Below are 22,165 nucleotides of genomic sequence, written 5' to 3' on the forward strand. Positions count from 1 at the left end.
TGTGATTTCCGAACATTTAGTACGTGTTTTAGTACATGCTCTCAGAAATATATCATTTACAGAAGTAATAGACTGCATCTGGTTTGCTATAGCATCACCTCCACCACCCCAAACTATTATATCATCCTAGTTCCTCATTACCTGTGAATCTCCCCGCTGTGCCTATTACAGAGCTTTGAACAAGGAATATTAAACCAGGGAATTTCCCTGGCGGTCCAGTGGTTAGGGCTCCGCGCTTTCACTGCCGAGGGCACAGGTTCAGTCCCTGGCAAGGGAACTAAGATTCCGCAAGCCACCTGGCGCGGCCAAAAAAAAGGGAATATTAACTGAATCCTGAATCCGGTGGTCCCTGCCTGAGGGTAGCCAATGCTTATATCACAAATATAATTTGCACCTTATATCACAAATATAATTTGCACCTTCAGAAAGGACATGAGGGAGTAGGATCAGATCAGCCTTGGAGGAGGGAGGGAAGAACTGTATAAAGAGAGCTTCTAGAAGAGGCTCTGGGACAGCCCCCTCCCAGCCTTCCAGGTCCGACCCTACCCTCTACCATCTTGGAAAGTGTGGCCTATACACTCCACCCACACACATTCTCACACATGCCGCTGGCAGGTGAGGCTGTGCAGGCTGTGCCCTGGAGTGTGGGAACCGAATTCAGCCAAGGGCTTCATTGCCAAGCCTTGAGGAAACCAAGAGAGGGTGCCCTTTACCAGCCAGGAGAGGGTATCTTTTTGTAACTTGCGCAAAAGCACCATTTTGTTGGCAGCGGTCATGCTTAACACACGCTTCTACTTGCACCACCTAGTAGATACAACCAACAAGAACAAACCTTGAACTGGCTTCTGTCCCATACGGGGAGAACTCCCAGAATGCATACCATTCACCTACCTGCAACCTGAGGAACAGGTCCTGCCTTAGACCGCAAAGGACAAGGATGCACCCCTCTTGGCCTGTAGGTCTATAGGAACCAATCCTCACCAAACTTCAAATGGAGCCTCCTTTCTCTTCTAGGACTGAAAATAGGCCTTGGAAAAGCCGTCTCCATTATCCTTCACAGCAGTTTGCAGTACACAGCATTAAATTCTGTTCATGGGATGCCAAATAGTTGGTCAATTCATTAAAAATGCAGTCATTCATGCAGACCTTTGGTCTTCATACAATGCTAGTCACCCGTCTGACAAACTTGACCAAATGGATTCAGCATTTTTTGGTCATGAAGCCCTGATCTGTAATAACAGGGTGGTAAGAGATAGGAAAGAAAAGGAAATGATAAAAGGGGTTTTGAAAGCAAGTAATGCCATTGTCATTAGATTCGTAGGCATAGCTCTGGATGTTGGGATTAATGCCGCCTTTTCTTTTGTAAAAAGCAGAGTGGGTGAGCACAACCCCCTAACCCGCCCTTGGCTCCTTGCCTCCCAGTAGGCCAGCCCCCTCCCGCCACATCCTGGGTCAGAACTAACTCGGGGAGAGGGCTGAGAAAGTGTCAAAGGAGCAGGACAAGATCCGAGCAAGCGGTGAGAATTCGAGTCCTCCGCAAGGAGCCCAGGAATAATGCAACCAAATTCATTCACCAGGGAGTTCTTTAAGTGGCTCTCAAACGGCACCCATCACACAGGCAAGCCTCCGCGTCTCTGCAGCGAGCACAATAGGTACCAGATGAGTCACAGGCACCTTGGATTTTTAGTTTGCATCTAAATAAGCACTTTATATTTGCAAAGGGCTTTCCAGTCATTTGCAAAAAGCTTTCTCCTTCAACCATTCCGTGAGGGGAGTCCACGGAACTAAAGATTTATTGAGCCCCCTGTCTGACCAAATAAAAGGTGGTGAAAAGCAGCCCTCACAGAGCTCGGGGGCTCATTAAACCCAGGCGGGGAGTTAGACTCAGGTCCTCCCACCCAGCCCAGCCTCCTTCCTCCCCCACTGCCGCTTCCCCAGGACGCACCTTCCTCTTTTCACACACACACCCCTCCCACTTGGGGACAGGGCCCCAGGCAGAGGTCGAATTCTGTGAGGATCCTGAAACCTTCAGCAGAGTCACAAGCCCACGGACCCCCGTCACAGAATTGGGAGTCTTAAGGGGCGTTAGAGTTTAACTCATTTGTGCAGAAATGAGTTAAACTAAATGCCCCCACGGGGACCCGTAGCCTCTTAGGTCTGAAACTAGAACCTGAGTCTCCCAACTCCCACACCACCGGTCTGTCTGGCCCCTTCATTGGTGGAGGCGGGGATGGGACACCGAGAGAGGGGCCTCTGGCCATGCCGGCACCCAGTTTTCTAGGTGCTATTTCCTGGGACTAAACCAGTCACGTTTCCTTTGTCTTCAATGCCCTGGCAACCTGTGTGCTAATCCTAACTTGAGTGAATCTAAAGGCAACAGCGGTAGAAATAGCTACCATTTCTTTAGCATGTACATGCCGGGCACCAAGAGCTTGTCATTATCGCTAACCCTCACGACATCCCAGCAAGGTAGGTGTATTACCCGCACTCTACAGGTAAGGATTCTTAAGACTAGACTGTGTGCGTAACCTTGCCCAGACCACACAGCTGGTAGGTGCAGGAGAGGGGGTTCAGCCAGCCTCTTTCTACTCCAGCTCACTGCCTTTCTCAGAGGCTTAGCCTACTCTGGGCCCCTAGCTCTGGGTCACACTGCATGGCTGGAAATCCTGGCTCTTTCACTTAATAGCAAGGTGAACTTGAGCAAGTCAGTTAACCTCACTGGGCCTCAGTTCCCTGACCTGTTTAGGGGAGATCAGAGCAAAAGCGTTGTTATGAAGAGTAAATGAGTTAATGTTTGTAAAGGACTTCGAACAGTTGCCTGGCACCTAGAAAGTGCTGTATACTTGTTTGTTTGAGAAATAAATAAATTTAATGTTCCCTGATAATCAGGAATAAGGGGCAGACACCCCTAAACTCACTGATACGAACAATCACAGATCCCTTGGGCTAGCACAATAATAATGACAATAATAATAATACTATTTTTTGAATGCTTAAGATGGACCGGGCATTGTGCTAAAAAACTTCCCAGAGATCATCGCATTCAATACGCATAACAGCTCTATCAGGCGGACTCATTATCCCCCTTGTGCGATGAGGAAACTGGGTCTCAAAGAAGTCACATCTGTGGTCCAGGTCACAAGGTTCAGCTGCAGGCCAAGCGGGATTCAGACGCTAATCAGTCTGTTTCCAACGTCCATTGACTTACCCACTGAGCACACTGCCAGCGTTCCGGTCACGCCAGAAAAGACCCAAAAAGCTAGGAGCTCAAAGGGAAGCGGCTGGCCAGGTAGCGACTGGGCAGCACGCGCAGCGCGCGCTCACGCTCTGACCGAAGACCCGGAAGAGCCGGGTGAGCGCATCGGGCCCACGCCCAGCCCTGCCCTGGCCTGCGGTCGGTCATCTGCGATCGATTCGGGAGGAGATCAGAGGCTGAGCAGTCTGCTTGAGTTGGAATTCAGGGTCCCTGCAGGGCTGCAGGAACCAGGGGGGCCGAGATTTCCCTCCCCGCCTCCCCACTGGGGGCCTGGAGAGGCCCCAGGTGAGCCGTGAACTTCTCACCCCGCCGCGCTGGCTGGGTTCTTGCTGCATTCTGGTGCCCTCCGATGGCCAATGCCGGAACAGCCTCTGTGTTTCAGCCCCGATGGCAAGCTTCCTGGCGTTTTTCACCCTAGAAACAAATTTGGCGCGGGGGGGTGGGGGGTCTCATTTATTCTAAAAGTTTAATCATGTTTTAAAACTAAGAAGAAAAACTATATAAATGTAACAGTGGTAAACGTAGTCTCATCTCTCACTTCTTACCCAAGTTAACAAGAGTTTTGACACAGAAATTTTCCCTAATGCAGACTTTCTCCAACTTGTCTAATCTTGTAAGATGCACTTGCTTGTTAAAAATACAAACTTCTGGAGTGGAACAAGTATCCAAGGGTGTGGCCTTGGAATATGTGTTTTAACAGGACCCCCGGAAATTAATACAATCAAGCTAATTGATGGGGAAACTCAGTTCTGGGTAGCCGCGATGCTCTCAAAGTACAAACCACCTTTCAGTGCCACGTTTCCTGAGGAAGCCCTTGTCCCCCGTAAGGCTTCAGAGACTTGGCAGTGCCCTTGGCAGGGAGCAGGGCACCCAGGAGAGACCTGGCCTCGGAGACTGGTACCACCAGCTGTGGGAACTTGATTTCATCATGTAACCTCTCTATGTCCTTGATTCCTCCTTTATAAAATGGAGCCAATGCTCCCTACACTTACTGACTCATTGAATTAACGGGAGAAGAAGTTGCTGAATATTAAAGCGGATCTAGGAAAGTGTGCAACATTCAGTGGTGGGCTTCGAGTCAGCTTGTAATGGCTAGTGGGAACTGATTGGCAAAATTTTAGTTTTTTGAGCCGGTTATTAAACCATTGGTGTAACTTGAAGTGGACAATGGTGGGAGTATTTGTACCACAGAAATTGACAAATGGTATAAATTAGGGCTTTTTTCACCGGCAGAGCCAGTTGTTAGGCATTTAGCAGCACACTACCAAATTATGGAATGGTCGGGTTCTTTTACGTCCAAGGTCATTATGTAAATGAAGGCCAACAGGTCTGGACAGGAAGAAGTGTGCCATACCTTTCCTTCCTGACCCTCATCAGCTCTTTGGCCAGGACAGCTGCGGGGCTTCAGGCTCAGCCTCTCCTCCACGGTGCCTCAGGGATCACTGCTGAGGGCCAGACCCTGGTTGACATATTTGACGTGAAGCCCCAGCTCACTGCCCCAGCAGGGTCGGAAGTCCTGAGAGAGTGAGAGGCCTGGAGGAGTGCCAGGTGCTGCTTGCCCTGCTCCTGTATCGCCAAGTTAGGGATTCAAGGGAGGATCTATAGTGTATGTGCATCAGGAGAAGGGAACTGGGTTGTCATGGGCCTTCCTTGAGGCTGGTGGTGGGATCGTAATTTGACCTTATTAAATAAGGACTCTATTTCTCCCTCTTGACAAAGGAGCCACCTCTGTCACATGTTAGGGTGCCAAGGCCAAGTTCTGCAGAGTCTGCCTCCATCTCAGCCCTCAGAGCTGACTCTCAGGCTGCTCTTTGGGGATACAAATGTTAACACATGAACTCTAAGGCCAGATGCATATGAGGCAGATGAGTCAGGTGGCTGGCACATATAGGAGGAGCATCAGGGAGCACTACCCCACCCCCTCCAGCCCAGGGTCTGTCCTTCCCTTCCTCAGCCCCAAGCCTTGAGGTGCACAAGAGGAGCTAAGGGGATTCCTGCTCTGCATCTGGCCTCCAGGTTCCCTGGACACTGACGAGACAATGAAAAATTGAGCATATGTACTATTTACAATTGCCAAGATATGGAAGCAACCTAAATGTCCATCAACAGATGAATGAATAAAGAAGATGTGGTATATATATACAATGGAATAATACTCAGTCATAAAAAAGAATGAAATAATGTCATTTGCAGCAACATGGATGGACCTAGAGATTATCATACTAAGTGAAGTTAGACAGAGACAAATATCATATATCACTTATATGTGGAATCTAAAAGAAATGATACAGATGAACTTACTTACAAAACAGAAACAGACTCACAGACATAGAAAAATACTTATGCTTACCAAAGGGGAAAGGTGGACAGGACAGATAAATTAGGAATTTGGGAGTAACATATACACACTACTATATATGAAATAGATAAGGCAAGGACCTACTGTATAGCACAGGAACTATACTCAATATTTTGTAATAACCTATATGGGAAAAGAATCTGAAAAAGAATGTATATATAACTGATTCACTTTGCTGTATACCTGAAACTAACATATTGTAAATCAACTATACTTCAATAATAAATAAATAAATAAATAAAAATTGAGCATATGTAGACCCAACCATATATATTAGATCCCTTGAGCTGGGCTAGGATTAGAATTGTCCTCTTATGAGGAAGGAGGCCTTCAGAGTCCATGAGGCAGTCAACAGCTTCTTACTACTTGCTTTGTACAAGAACCTATATGGAATACCAAGGCTATAAGATGATTTGAGCCATTAAGTAACTTAAATCCTATGGGGTCTCTCTCTCTCCAGCCATGAGGCAAGTCCAATAATGCAGGCAGAAGGGCAACGTGATTGATTGGCATAGGAGTGCTATGCATTCAGAGTCAGAGGTCTCTGTAAGATAGAAGGACTGGGAAGGTTACTGGAGAGTTGATCTGGGATTAAAGGAGAGAAAAAATGAGCTACCCAGGGAAGGAAAAGGGATAATGGATTGAACAAAGACTGTTGAAGATAACCCGTCACTAGGCCAGTATGGCTGCAGTTATATGTTAAGTGTCAGCGTCCAACGGAAGGTCAGGTTGGCTGGGCAAGTTGGGGTCATGTTGAGGAAGGCTAAGTATTGATGTTGTATTTGTTTTCTGTTGCTGTGTAACAAATTATCACAAATGTAGTGACTTTATATCCATTTTTAATCTCACAGGTCAAAAAGTCTGTGCACCATGTAGGTAGGTTCTCTGCTAAGGGTCTCACAGAGCTGAAAATGAGGTGTAGGCTGACTTGTGTTTTCGTCTTCCAAACGTATTCAGGTAGTCAGTAGAATTCAGTTCCTTGCAGTTATAAGATTGAGGTTCCCACTTTCTTGGTGGTTGTCAACCAGGGGCTGTTCTCAGTTCACATAGGCCTTTTGCTCTTCCTTGCCAAATGATCTTTTCCCAAACATGGCAGTTTGCCCCTTGCAGGCCAGGAGGATAATTTCTCATGCTTTGAATCTCTCTGAATTAAGGAAGGGCTCAGTCCCTTTCAAGGGCTCACCTTGATAATTATCAGGCTCACCCAAGATAATCTCCTTTTTGATTTACTCAGTCTGTTGATTTGTAATCTAATCACAGGATTTCTACTAGTTCTACAGTGCATAAATCTTGGGGGCCATCTTAGAATTATGCCTATTTCAGACAGTTTTCATCTGAGTTGGGGGGAACATGGGGTGGGGTGGACATGATGAAATCTATTTGGGGACTTAGCAATAGGAGACCAGCCAGGAGGCTGTGGCCATCACAGAGAAAAAGTGGTAGAAAAGAAATGCATGGATAATGGGGAAGATACCATAATGGGTAAATTTACAGGACCTGCTGTCCTTCTGCCTAAAATGTTCTTCTCCTACCTTCCCTCATGACTGGCTCCCTCTCACCCCACTCATTTCCCTACCCACTTATGTCATTTGCCCCTTCTTTACATCCTCCACTATCCTTAAACACATCACCCAGCTTACTTCCTTCGTGATACTCATTTTATATTAGCATTTTTTTCATCTATCTACTCCACTCAACTCCCAGCTCAGTAAGGACAGAGACAATGTCCCATTTTCACATCTCTGTATTTCCAGAGTAAGACCTGGTATATAGTGAGAACTCAATAAATACTGAATGAATGAAAGGCTAAATGAATGGGTGAGCAAATGATATGGAAAGGCCAAAGAAGAGTCAGAAAGCCTGAATGTTGGGTGTGGATGTCTGGAAGAAAGGCAGGAAGTGGAAGCAGATTAAGAGATGTAGGGAAATAGGAAGATCTATTTCAGATAATTTGAGTTTGGGACAACCATGGAGCAATCGTGCAGGTAAGTCCAATAAGCAGCTGTGAATGTATGTGTGGATATACCACAGAAAAGACAACAATATCCAACAGGAATAAGAAACTGTGCTTTGACCATGTAAAAGCATGTGCTGTAGAGCGAATGTTTGTGCCCCCCCCAAATTCATATGTTAAAATCCTAACTGCCAATGTGATAGTATAGGAGGTGGGACCTTTGGGTGGTGATTAGGGCTCCACCCTCATGCATGGGATTAGTGCCCTTATAAAAGAGACTCCAGAGAGCTCCCCTCAGCCCTCCCACCGTGTGAGAACACAGCAAGAAGACTGCCGTCTACAAGCCAAGAAGTGGGTTTTCACCAGGCACCAAATCTGCCAGCACATTGATGCTGGACTTCCCAGCCTCCTGAACTGTGAAATATAAATATTTATTGTTTAAGTCACCCAGTGTATGGTATTTTTGATATAGCAGCCCAAGCAGATTAAGACAGCATGAAAACTTGATTTTAAAATAAGCCTTCATTGGATATTACTCATCTCTATTTACAAAATCTCTGCTACTTGGAATAGTTGTCACTACGAGGGTTAGAATTAATGTTAGGATACAGGCAGGGCTAAACATCCTCTTTGGGCACAGTTCCATCATTATCTGAAAAACTGTGGGAGAACGTAAAGGCACACAAACCAGCATCTAGAGTCTTCAAGGTTAAGGGTGTGTGAATATAAGGCTGGGATATGCTGGGCCGTCAACCAGCATTGGTAAGAAGCTCTCCGGCAACCCAGTGTTGTTATGCTATGCTTTTTATTCTTTCTCCCTTTCTCTGCTCACCTCCCTCAATGAGTACTTCATCCATCTTGTCTCAGCCTTTCTGCTATGTTCGCTCAAATACCCTTCTCTCTAAGTTTCTCGAACCAAATTATTTTTATCCTGCCACATGTTATCAACCTGAGTATTTCTCTAGTAACCTCTTTCAACTTGTCTTTAGAACCTTTCTCATCATGTCTATCCTCTCTCCCCTCCCTTTCACAGGTACACTGCAGTGGTCATGCCAGTTCACTACCAACATGGCACAGGACAGAGCTCCTGTCGGCGCGTGACCCTCATGATCACGGCTGTCTGGGTGCTGGCCTTTGCTGTGTCTTGCCCTCTTCTCTTTGGCTTCAACACCACAGGTAACAATGACGGCCCCACTTCCAATAGCGGCGTGCTTCACAGCACATCTGAATGGTTGTGAGTGGTGCTCTCACCCCTGGTCAATGTAATCAAATGAGGATGCTATAGACTGCAAAGCGTTGGCCTTTAACGCTAACAAAACCTCTTCAATTAATGGCACAGGAATAATGTTCTGCCCCAATTAATGAAAAGTCTGCTTACTCCTATTTTGAAAGAAAAGCCATTGTATTCATTTGAAGAAATGTGCCAGTTAAAAAACTATGCTATATGAATAATTCAGGTGAAGTTTACTAACGAAAAGATGGTAATTCATAATGGATTTACTATGCAAAATAACATATCATGAAAGCCCTGGAGTAGGGTATACAGTTCTAATTTTTATTCAATAAAAATCATTTCTGGTGTTTGGGAACTAGGATGAATTCCTAAATTACTGGAGGATGTATTTTATATTTTTTAATATACAAAAATTTTGGCCATGGTGCTTGGCACATGGTACATCTTCTATTGGATGGATGGATGGGTGGACGGACAAATGGATGAACAATGTGTATATCTTAGTTGTCTGGGATTTTAGATATGACACCAATCCAAACTGACACCTCACAGTGCCTTCAGTGTCTGTTCCATGACCATCTTTCAGCCTCAAGAATTTCATGTGTTGAATGGAAAGTATTAGCACATATAGTATAGTTACAGGTATTGAAAATAAACAGAGTGTTCACTAAGACAGAACTGATTGACTCATGTTCTAGTGTTCATCTGGATTTCTTATATTCTCCATTCGAATTGATTCATTCAATTCCTACTATGTTCCAGGTTCATGAATTGCTGGTATATATGTACAAGTCACGTAGCTGTGTACTTATGTATATACAGATATATTATATGTAACACATTACATATAAATACAGGAAAATCTTAACTTATATATAGTCTTCAAAGAGTCATTTGCTGGTCAATTATTTAGAAGTCAAAATACATTTAGGAAGACAGAGGCTCTGGAGTCAGAAAAATCTAGATTCAAACTCCAGTTCGGCTGCTTAACAGCTGCGTCTGCTTGAACAAGTTACTTAACTTTTCTAAGTTAAGCTTCCTTGTTGATAAATTTGGGATAACAATATAGCACAGCATAAACTTGAACAAAATCAAGTATGTGGACTAGGTCTATGTATTTAGTTAGGAAGTTTTCAATATTTATTTTTATATATGGCCTCCTACAAGTAAGTCCAGCAACTTCATCTCTAAAATTATATGTTAGGTTGAACTCTTTATAATAGATGACATATTACTGCATGTGTCATATGTCTTTACTTATTACTGTTCAGGGTTGTAATCAAACCATGCGTATCTTTATATATGATTCAGGGTGAATTTTGACTCCCTATAATTTTCATTGACTCTAGAATCTAAGCCTACATATGTTATAACTCCACTCTACCTCCTTCACAGAGTTCTTTTACAAGTAAGTGAGGATTAAATTGGGATAACATACATAGATGTGCCAAACACATATCACCTGCTCAAGGTTAGGCTTGTTTCTCTGCTGCATTAGAGGTTAAGTAGCCAAGTTATCCAACCAAGATGTGCCTGGTTAACTCAGGGTGTTCCTAAAATATGTTGTTATTGTCTTTGCATTACTCTTTAATGCTTCCCATTATCGGTCACCAATGTCACGTTATAAACACAAACATGCGTGTGCACGCACATGCACCAAGGCGACATTCTCTAACACGACTGTAGAAGCTGACTCTGGCGCTCAAATACCATTTCAATGAGTCTAAACGTGCTTTGGGGGTTAGTCCGATAACTAAGCCACCTTCTATATCCATGTTTCTATGAGAAAATGCCTTCTAAGTTGGAATTTGTAGTATGGGCCACTTCCTACCACTGCTAGACCAAGGCAATCCTTAACCCGGCCAGCAGCAAAGCCCCACCAACTTTTGCTGGGCCGAGTGATTCCTCTTCCTCATTCTTAGAGGCTGGCAGGGGCAGTCTTTCTCATGTGCACGCGCGGGCGCACACACACACACACACACACACACACACACACACACACACACACACCTGGTAACACTTAGTCAAAATCTGACGTTAGACAGAGTTCCCAGTTAAAGTCAACATATAAAGTGAAGAAGAATGAGGACCTAACGCAGTGTTGTTGCCACCAGTGAGATCATTATTGTTTCAGAAACAAAACTCAGAAAAATCTTTCCAAAAGGATTTTCAAATATAGAATTGAGAAGGCAAAAAAGGCTCATGACTTACCACGTATAGGCTCACTTCTTTCTCATCTCTCTCTCTGTCTCTTACTTTTAAATTTATTAATTAGGCTGCAGTAGGCTCTCCACGTATTCATGTATTGTGCTCGTGTCAGGTCCATTGTAAAAGCCCAGTAAATACTAGCTAGTGTTATTGTTGTTATTATTATTATGTATTAGAAAATGTTCCTGTGCCTCAAAGTTTAACTATGCCCCTGCTCCAAGGGATATCTAAACAGTGGTAGTCCTTGCTCTGCTCTCAGGGAATTCGTAAGCAGGACTCAAGGCAGAGAAGCCCCACTGGCCTTCTCTGCCTCAGTCTGACCTTCACAGCAAAGCTTCATTATCTTGATAGATGTGGGTTTCTCCAGCACCTCTTACAGCTCTAAGGAATTTCCCAAGTTCATTCAAAAGCCCAATATAAATGACTTCTCTCGGCCATTTTTTTCTACTCCTCCTGTGAGAAGGAGAAAAGGGCAGGATACTGCCAACAACACCTGGTATTGGCAGTGGCTGGACTTCCATGAGGTGCAACACAAAACAGAACTTTCTGGCAGGGCTCTTCTTTTAAGGAAATGGGCTGCCACGTGGGACTCTGAATTGTCAGAGAACGTAACGTGGAGGAAAGTTGAACTTCAGGTTCTTCTATCTTGGAATTGCTCTCATTGCCCGAAAAAGAGTGACATCCATGTCTAGATGCACACATAAAGCAGCATCTTGGGTCACAGAGAGTTCCAGGACTGTGGGGCCTGGCTGACCCGTGTTGCCCCAGGTCCCAGCAGAGACCCAGCAGTCAGGAGCCAAATATCACATCATCAACAGCCCCTGATGGCAGCAGAGGATGGAGTGTTAGTACTAGAGGAAACCTGAAAGATCCCTGACCCTTTTATTTTACAGATAAGAAAAATAACTAGTATTTAAATTTCTGTTAAATCAGATAACTATTGGGTTATTAAAAATTCCAGAATGGATAAGCAATAGCTGGTGACCAGGGTTTAAGAAACTTTCAAGGGCAGAAGAACTTAAAGTTGAGAAAGTCCTACCAACTGACTTAATTTTCCTCTGAAACAAAGAAATGGAGGCGGCGGGCTATTTAGATTTTAGCAATAGAACGCCTCACCTGGCTTTCAGAACCCTGCATCTGTGGGTAGGGGGACTTGGTTGAGAAGAACAAAGAGAATACTAGGCTCATCCTCGATCAAATTCATTAAGATCTCCTGTCTTTGGAAACAAATTGAGGACAAATCCTTCAATGAGCTAGAAGTTCATGAATCTCTCAACGCAACTTGCTTTTGACTTTGCCATTCACATGACTGTGGGACTCAAGTTCCCAGGCTAGCCCACGAAAGGTATTTAGTGTATCACCGGGCACAGCACCTTGAATACAGCGGGTGCTCTGTAAACTTGTGTTGAATGAGTCAGTGGATGAGTCCTCATCATCATTCTTTCCTCCTTAGCTGTTGAGATTAGTTGGGGTAAACATCCCAGTCTCGGAGGATGGGGGGTAGCCTCCTGGCCTTCCCTATTCTGCTCCAGCTAGTGACCGCTGATGCGCTTATGGAAAATGTTCATCTGTACAGTTTGCTCATTTATTCATCATTCATGTATTCGTTCATTCAATAACTGTTATGCTGACAGCACACTACCCTTTCAGTTAAATAATCAAGACAAAGCACCTCATCTCCTGGGGAAGCCTAGCTCCTGGGGGCCTCACTGCCCTCACCATCTCCTCAGGACTCAGCAGAGAGAAGCTTTCAGAATTGCCGTGTGTGGTGTTTCACTCTGCACTGCCCACAGGACACACACCCAGGCCAGGCCTGGCGGAGGCTAGGGCAGGGCCCCACTCACTGCCCAACCGCCTCCAGCATCACTCTGCCTGCTGACAGGCCTCACGGGGCGCATAACGTGGAGAAATTCTGGGAGAGGCTGCAAAACTCTAAGGACAGGCAGCAGTTTCTTAGGTAGGGAAGGAAGGAAGGGATGACAATGCAGGTTCAGGGACTGTATACTGAAGATCATTGATCAGCCATTTCGAAATAGCTATGTGCTCTCTCTTCACTCTGTTTCTCATACATATCCTTTCAATATTTCAACGTTTCAATATTTCAATGCTTTTAATGGAAAAATAAATACTTGCACATGATAAAACATAAGGTATAATGAGGTATATATACAGACTTACCTGTACGTCTCCCTTCTACCCTAGATTGCCAGTCCCCCTGTCCCCTCCCTAGAAGTGAACACCCATATCCTTAAAAGATAATGCTCGGGACTTCCCTGGAGATCCAGTGGTTAAGACTCCGAGCTTCCACTGCAGGACGCACGGGTTCAATCCCTGGTCAGGGAACTAAGATCCCGCATGCCACGCTTGAAGCAAGTGCATACACACACCCGTGCATGGACACATGGGAGTGTGTGTGTGTGTCCATGTTTACACAGATGGAAGCATACTATACCCACTCTGGCTCCTGGCTTTTTAAATGTAGTAGTTAATATATAAAATATAGAGGTCAGCCTCCCAAAGCCCAGAGGAGGATAGAGAAGGGTAGATGGTATATCTGCAGACGCATGGGGACTATCTAGCACACCAAGGATGGTGACAAGACGAATAGGCGGAAAGTGACCCTGCCACCCCTCTGACCCCCTCTCACTACAAAATGTGCTGAGGTACCTCCTCATTAGAGGGGGCATTTCAATCATAGTCAGACGCTGACAGCAGGGGAGCTGACGGCAGGGGAGGGGTGGTCACTGCCAGCGTGGCTCCTTACAGATTCAGAAAGACCGCCAGCTGCCACCCTATCCTTACTCCCAACCCCACTCCCCTAGAAGACCAGAAGATGCCATTTTGGTGACCACTGTTCAGAGTTTTATGAGCCATTTCCTAAAAGATGATGATATAGGCTTTGGTGAGATGACATGAATTTTACCTGAATTTTACCCCGCTACCAAGAGAATCAGAGAATTGGGAGTAGCTCATAAAGATTCTGGTGGCAGTGCCGTCATTAAAAGGCCTGACTGAGCACTGAATACATGCTTTCTTGTTCATTTTGTTTTAATTCTTAGCTGTTGCTCCCTTCTCTCCCCCACAAATATTGTTCCCTATAAGTCCTTCTCCAAATTTTCATTCCAAGTGATACCTTCCCTTTCAAGTTCAAAGAGCTCGGAGGAAGTATATAATAAATAATAGTAAAGAATAAATGATAATAATAGTTACCATTTCGTCTCACAACCACTACATGAGACAATATTTTTGTCCTTCTTTTACAGACCATGAAACTGAGGCTTGGCACAGTTAAGTAACATGCCCAAGGTCACACAGTTAGTAAATGGAGACCTGGGTCTCCCACTTCAGGCTGCCTGGCCTCTACCTACCTCCGTAGACCAAGAAGCAGAATAAGGGGCCCATGTGGCCACGGCCCTCTCCCCACCAGTTCACACCTGAGGCTGCATCTTCCGAGGCCAGAGTTTGGGCTGGAGAATGCCCATCCCTTTATTAAGATTGGCTGGATGTGCCAACACCTGTTGCTGACAGGACAAAGTACAAATTTGTCGTGCCCCAATAGTAGAGGGAGGTGGAGAGTCAAAATCATAGAAAGAACATTGGTTTTGGGGTCAAAACGACTGGAGGAACACATCCAGGCTGTGTGTTGTTAGGTCACTTACTGAATAGCTCTGAGCCTTAGTCTGCTCATCTGAGAATAGAGACAGTAATGGTACCTGCCAACATCATGTTGCACATTTATTAGGTAAGATAATGTGTCTAAAGCCCTTGGAATCACCTGGAAGATATTAGTTTCCTTCCACTTTCTTTTTCAAGATGGGGCAAGTTGTAGGCCTTACTCTGGCTACTGGAGGGATCTCAACATCTGCTAGTGAAGAAGACAAAGTTGCAGGGCCCCCTAAGGAGGAAGGGCAGGAGCGTTTCAGGACATAAAGCAAGGATGTGCCTCGATTCACATTGCCCACGATGACAGTGGGTTTACTGGCCTGTTTCCCATCTCAACCCTGAGCAGTACTGGGATTCGCCGAGAAGTAGACTTGCCTGTATTCAGCCACCACCTGCCCGACAACTCAGATTCAAAACCGGGGACCTGGCATTCTCAGCAAAGAAGCCTTCCTCCTTTCTTTCATTGCATGCAACAATCCTCTGATGCCTCCACACAGGCAGGCCCTTTTCTGGGGGCCGCCCCCCCTCCTGGGAGCCTCTGCTCTGTTGCTCTGTGACACCCCCCGACCCCCGCCTCCCAGGCCACGTTCCTCTGTGACGCTTAGCGCAGCATACGGAAGGGATCGTCTGTCTGTCTAGACTGGGAGCTCCTTCAAGGGAGGACACTGTGTCTTATTCATCTTTGCAGCCCCATTGTAGAGCAGTGTCTGGCATGTGATCATCAGTAAATTTTCTTTTTAGTGAACTGTGCGTGACATCGGGATGAATTAGACCTCCTACTCTCAGCGAGAGGACGACGTAGGTGTCTGACACGGCACCCTCACGAGTTAACAATCAGGCCATGTGTGCTAACTGCACAGTAAAGGGCTGTGGGGCACAAAGGAAGTAAGAGTCGCTCCTGACTGAGAAAATCAAGCAAGGAAGCCTCCACGGAGGAGGCAGCACATAGACCAGGACATGATGAGGGGGTAGGTGGGACAGGCCAGTGCTTCTCGAAGCTCCACTGTGGATTCGATGGTGGAGACACCACACATGATGTGAGGTCATATTTTGTGCTCCCCACCGAGGTCCCATCCTTGGCCAACTACTTTGCTCTCTCCCCTTCTCTCACTCACAGGAGACCCCAGCATCTGCTCCATCTCCAACCCTGACTTTGTCCTCTACTCTTCAGTGGTGTCCTTCTACCTGCCCTTTGGAGTGACTGTCCTCGTCTATGCCAGGATCTACGTGGTGTTGAGACAGAGGAGACGGAAACGGATCCTCACTCGACAGAACAGTCAGTGCATCAGCATCAGGCCCGGCTTCCCCCAACAGGTAAGCACCCTGGAGGGGCAGAAGGAAGACAACACCCAGCCCCGTGGCCTCCAGCCTTGTGTCCAGCAGTGCATGCTTTTGCCTGTTCTGCCACATCGAGGACCCACATCTGATACCCACCTTTTAATCTGCAGATATTGGCTAGGCTTTAAAGGTAGGAAATCCAATCTCAAAAGTGCACTGATAGTCTTCCCTAGAGCACGCTTGACTTAGCAAGATGATAGGATAGCTTCTGGGCTTCTTCTGCTCCCCTTCAAAGTCTTTCATTGTCCCTAAATGGCCAGCTGTTCAGATGTCACACAGGTATGAAGTTTTAGTGTGGTAGCTTTACCATTCGCTGATGCCGGGTTTCCAGGAATGACTTTTTGGCCAGATCATTACATCAGGAATCACTGGGGGGTCCACTGAAACTTCTTGTCCTTTCTAGATCTGCCTCTGTGTTGAGGCACTAACCAGCTGAGGGAATGGGAGATGCTAATGACACATTTTACTAGGTCTTTCAAGGCTCTGAAAAGGAAGGTCACTGAAATCTTCTGATTGCTTGGGCTGTGAATTCTGCTCATTCCAGTGTCTGGCACATGCTTCAAGGTGTACTTGAAGCATGAATGGATGAATACCAATCACTTGCAATCTTCTAGGGAAGAGACGGCAGGAATATTATACAGCCTCTGCCTTCATGTAGCTTAGAATCTTAGACAAGCCAATAAAACACACCTCCACCCAAAATTAATGAGCAGCCCAACACTGACTGGGACGTTTGCCAAATGTGAGATGAAGACAACTAAGCATCTAAATATTAAATGCTGGAGAGGTTATAAAAAGATAAAGGTCAGTATGCTCCGGAAAGGCTTCATAGAGTAAGAATTGAGTTTGATGTTGAAGGAAGGTACACACTGGATGTCTAGATCAACCTATAATGACTTGAATGAGAATCAGAACCTCAAACTCAAAGTCCTAAGACTGCATAGAGCAAAAATATTGGCCCCTGTGAAATAGGAGGTCAGGACCCAAGACGGAGGATATGAACACACTGTATTCAAAGCATTGTCACCTATATGGTCCAACTATATAGAGCTTAACCCACAACTGTTTCTCCTTCAACCCACCCTAGTCTTCCTGGCTACTGTTGCACCCTATGTGAGTTTTTCAATAAGGGCCAGATTTCCATCAGATGCCATGGGGAAAAATGGTGAGTAAGCCATGCCTTTGACTGTAGGAAAAGAATAAGAGACCCTTTCTCAAGACATTGGCTTGACTTAATTCCGCTTCCACCCCAAAATCAAATTTAGCGCCAAGCTCACACTTGCATCTGTAATAAATAACAGATCTGAGACTCTGCCTGGTTTGAGCTTCAGAATAGGCATTATCAAATAATATTCCAAAAGCATAGGACTGTTGAGGTAGATCCCAATGACCAGAGCCAATGACTCTTGGATGTGTTGTGAAGATACCATCCAGAACAACCTGCATTAGAGGAAACAGGGCATTGCTGAAACAGACATGGGCAGATCCAAGAAACGCCGAAAAGGGACACTAATGGGAAACCTTCAGGTGCCGTATTTGCCATTAAATATGGGGAAAAACGAGACAATTTCATAGTCACCCTGATTCTTATCCTTCCAATTCAAACCAGCCCCAAGAAAGCCAAGTGCTGCATGGAGCCTGAAGGTGTTAGATAAAAGACCAGTGTTCCTCTCCCTGAGCTCCACAGCCAAGTAAATATTAGGAATGAAGCTTCAAAAACCCATAACGATGAACGTCTAAGCTTTGTCTAATCTCCGTATAGTTAATTAACCACTTTTACACGGGCCGGATGTAGCTGTTACAGACTCTTGCTGTAAATGATTTTTTTTAATAGATGAGAGATTTAAAGTCCAAGAAGGCTCCAAGGCCAAAAGAAGGAAAAGCGTTGACTACGGAGGAGAGATGGAAGAGTCAAGAAGCTAGCGTTGCCTGGAGTGTGGAGAATTAGGTTCTGTCCTGCCATCTGGGAATGGAGGGCTCTGCCAGGCAGATCCAACGCAATCCAATGTTTCTTCATGTCAGTCATGGAGCTGGTGATAAAAGTTTGCAGAGAGAGCTGAAAAGTACACTCATCAATATAGAATCTTGGAAGAATCACTTTCCTTCTACATGACTGAATTTCCAAATCTGTGAAATGGAGACAAGCTGTACTAGATCAGTGTTCTCAAATAGGAGATTTCATAAATTTTTTTTTTTTTTTTGGCTATGCTGGGTCTTTGTTGCTGTGTGAGCTTTCTCTAGCTGCAGCGAGCGGGGCCTACTCTTCGCTGTGGTGCATGGGCTTCTCATTGCAGTGGCGTCTCTTGTTGTGGAGCATGGGCCCTCAACGCACAGGCTTCAGTCGTTGCAGCACGCAGGCTCAGTAGTTGCGGCACGCGGGTCCTAGAGTGCAGGCTCAGTAGTTGTGGCGCACGGGCTTAGTTGCTCCGCGGCAAATGGGATCTTCCTGGACCAGGGATCAAACCCATGTCCCCTGCATTGGCAGGTGAATTCTTAAGTTCTGTGCCACCAGGGAAGTCCCAAATCCGAGATTTCATAAGCACTCTCAAAAATTTGTCCCTAGTCCTTTAGTTTCAGAAATAATGCATCTTTTAGAAGATCACTAGATGCCAGCTCAATCATAAAATATAATCTTGGTTACAAATGGTCATTCAGGTAAAACATGGTATACTTACATTAATTATTAGAAAATTCCATCAAAATGAAAACCAAATTAAAAAAAAACTATCTTATGATAGAATTCCTACAAACACCTCTGTGGAGCACAGTTTTTAAAACACTAAATAATCTTGAAGCCCACTTACATTCATTCATTTATCCAACAATGTTTCTAAGTTTGTACAGTGTACCAGCCCTGTGTGTCTAGAAAACTATGATTCCTTGAACTAAGGAGAGACTAGTGAAAGTTCTTGGTTGTTGATGCTGACTAACTTACATAAAAAAGGAATTTACTGGAAGGATATCAAGTAGCTCAGACTCAACGAGAAGGCTGAAGAACAGCTTCAGAAGATGCTGTTCATGCTTAAGGAAGAATCTGGTTCAAATACCTGGGACACTGAACATTGACTGTCACCACCGCTAGATGAATTCTGAAGTCTCCCTGCTTCATGAGCTCTAATTCAAGGTTGTAGGTGCGAATCTCCAATTGGCTGGGCTTGGTTCAGGTACCACAGCTCTAGCTGCCCAGTGGGGAGGTCGGGGAAAGTGAATATCTGGCTTTTATGGCTTTGGTAAGGGTGTTGGGGAGTCCTGCCTTCTACTCAAGATTGACACAGCATCTGATATTTCAAACATGGAAAGAAGTTCAGACGTTGGCACACACACGTCCTCCCAAAATACCAGAAACTTTCACATATCTTCAGTTTCCTACTCTCAGAGTCTGTTCATCCCAAACCTATTTCTTTTCATTTATTTTCTGTTTTACAAATGAGGCTCAGAGACATTTAATTAACTTGCCCAGGATGCATCAACTAAGTAGGAAGCTGAGATGAAAATCCTGGGTTTTTTAAACTTTTTATTATTGAAAATTTCAAAACTAAAAAAGTAGAAAGACAAATATAACTAAGCCTTCAGTAGTCATCAGCCAGCTCCAGCAGTTATCAACTCACGGCCCCGTCTTCCTTCAACTACACTCCCACCTACATTCACACCCCCCCACTGGATTGTTATGAAGCAAATTTCAAACATAACAACATTTCAGCCAAACATATTTCTCTAAGACTCTCTAAAGGATATGGGCTCTTTTCTAAAACACCTAACCACAATACCACATCACACTAAAAAATTTAATAATAATTCCCTGCTATCATTAAATATCCAGTCAATGTTCAAATTTCCCCAATTGTCTTACAGATTTTTTATAGTTGGTTTATTTGAATCAAAATTCAAATAAGACCCATACCTGGTAAGTGGTGGTGGTGTTGTCACTGCAATTTATTTGTTGAAGAAACTGAGTCATTTGTCTTATCGTTTCCCACTTTCCAGATTTTTCTGCTTACATCTCACTGGTGCCATTTAACATTTTCCTCTGTGTATCCAGGTCATTCTACCTTAAAAAGGCCAGACTATAATTCTATTCTGCCCTCCTCAAGGGATTATTGTGATTCTCAAATGTTCTTTATGTGGTAGGTGCTTTTGAGTTGTAAAGGCGGAAGCAGATTTTGTTTACCTTAACCTCCCATGAGCCCACCACTCTCAGATGCACCCTCTGTAGGTTTCACACAATGATGGCTCCTTCTTCCTTCACTGCATTCTGTTTCCCTTTCAGGAACATTCAGAAGATAAACAATATCCCCAGAAATGTCAGGACCCTCTCTTGTTGCACCTACAGCCCCTCTCCCCTGGTCAGACACACATGGAGCTGAAGCGCTACTACAGCATCTGCCAAGATACTGTCTTGGGAAGACCAGGCTTCCAAGAAGGGGAAGGAGAGTTGAAAAGGGAAGGGAGGACTCGGAACTCCCTTAGCCCCACCATGGCACCTAAGCTCAGCTTAGAGGTTCGAAAACTCAGTAATGGCAGGCTGTCGACATCCCTGAAGCTGGGCCCCCTGCAACCTCGGGGAGTGCCGCTGCGGGAGAAGAAGGCAACCCAGATGCTGGTCATGGTGCTTGGTGAGTCAGGTTAAGTTGGGATGGGTTGGATTACGTTGAATTAGGTTGAGTTCAATGGAGCTGGTGGAGGATACTAAGGTAACCATAGTTAACAGAAATTGGAAATCCAACGACTGTAATATTTATAAATGTTTATAATGTAAATGAAAAGAGTTTGTGAATAAATCTTAACTCTGGTGGAAATTCAAAACACCTAGACTGAAATTTATGAAACCGAACAAGTCACATAATTGAGCTGTGTTTCGTGTCTATCACTTGGAATTATAATGGATAAATCAAATAATAAGTAAGATAATGATTCATTAAATCATCTAGCACATACTGGATATTTCCTACCTGCTTACCTATTTTAAAATATTAAGTGAAAAATGTGAGGATGCCAAAAGACTACTGTCATATGGTATGATAACATCTAGATTATTTTAAATACAGAGAAAAAAAGACTGAAGATTAATTCACTCAGATGTCAAAAGTAATTGATTGTCTTTGTGTGGTGGGTGATTATTTCACTTCTTTCTAGTTTTGCATATTTACCCAGTTTTCCATACTGTGTAAAATCAGGGCTGGTTTTTATAGTAGAAAAATATAAATTTATTTAAATAAAGAAATTAAAAATTGATAAGTTGCGGTACCATACAGAGTTAGTGATGGTGAACATATCCTGTTCACTGTCACAGACAAGCCCCAAACTACTCATGTCTTAGGGACTTCTCATGTCCAGGGAACCTCTATGTTAATCCCCTCAACAACCTTAACTATATGAATTGCATCTTTAAGGTCTTTTTTCCTATCAGTACCTAGGAACATGTCTTGCATGGATAGACATAAAATAAATATTTGAATTGAATTGAGAAGTAGAAAAGACTAGCGAAGGACTATCTAAAGATCAAACCAGAAAACTGATTTAGGAGCAAAGGCTTGGGCTGAATCAAAGATGTTAGCATCTAGTTTTCTCACCTAAAAAAAAAAAAAAGTGACTAATCACACCTGCTTCATAGGGTTGGTGTAAAAATTAAAAGGGTATGTGAAACTTCCAGCGTAGTAGCTGCCGTAAAGTAGACAACTGTGACTCATTTCCACGTTACAACAAAGGGAGTAAACAAACCCCTGACCCTGTTTTTCTCTTCCTTTGCAACCTAGGGACCTTCATTGTCTGCTGGCTGCCCTTCTTCTTGACCCACATTCTCAATACCCACTGCCAAGCATGCCACGTGTCCCCAGAGCTCTACAGTGCCACCACGTGGCTGGGCTACGTGAACAGCGCCCTGAACCCTGTGATCTATACCACCTTCAACATCGAGTTCCGAAAAGCCTTCCTCAAGATCCTGTCTTGCTGAAGGAGGAGGGAAGACTCCCTGTGCCCACTTTTAGCTGCCAGGCCACCGGGCCACTGGCCAGGGCCTGCTCAAAACACAGTGCGATGTCTGCTGGCATGTGGCGGGAAGAAGATTCCCGAAGGCAAGATGTCCCTGAGTAGCAGGTGTAACGAACTGCTTCCTCCAGAACAGACAGTTCTACCTCCCCAGCTAAACTCTGACTT

General features: G+C 44.7%; 1 protein-coding gene across 2 annotated transcripts in view; it reads left to right on the plus strand.

The window, feature by feature from the left end:
* The window catches only part of DRD3 (dopamine receptor D3), a 36,244-nt gene extending 14,282 nt beyond the window's left edge, over positions 1-21,962 (plus strand). The window contains exons 3-7 of one of the 2 annotated variants that reach the window (XM_060149339.1): positions 8,603-8,745; positions 15,792-15,988; positions 20,343-20,478; positions 20,578-20,625; positions 21,766-21,962. In XM_060149339.1, coding sequence (XP_060005322.1) covers positions 8,603-8,745; positions 15,792-15,988; positions 20,343-20,478; positions 20,578-20,625; positions 21,766-21,962 — 721 coding nt within the window. Of the gene's footprint in view, positions 1-8,602; positions 8,746-15,791; positions 15,989-20,342; positions 20,626-21,765 lie in introns of both variants that reach the window. The other variant, XM_060149338.1, reaches the window with a different exon arrangement.
* Positions 21,963-22,165: the final 203 nt, after the last annotated feature.

Source organism: Lagenorhynchus albirostris, chromosome 5 (genome assembly GCF_949774975.1).
Source record: "Lagenorhynchus albirostris chromosome 5, mLagAlb1.1, whole genome shotgun sequence".
Lineage (NCBI taxonomy): Eukaryota > Metazoa > Chordata > Mammalia > Artiodactyla > Delphinidae > Lagenorhynchus > Lagenorhynchus albirostris.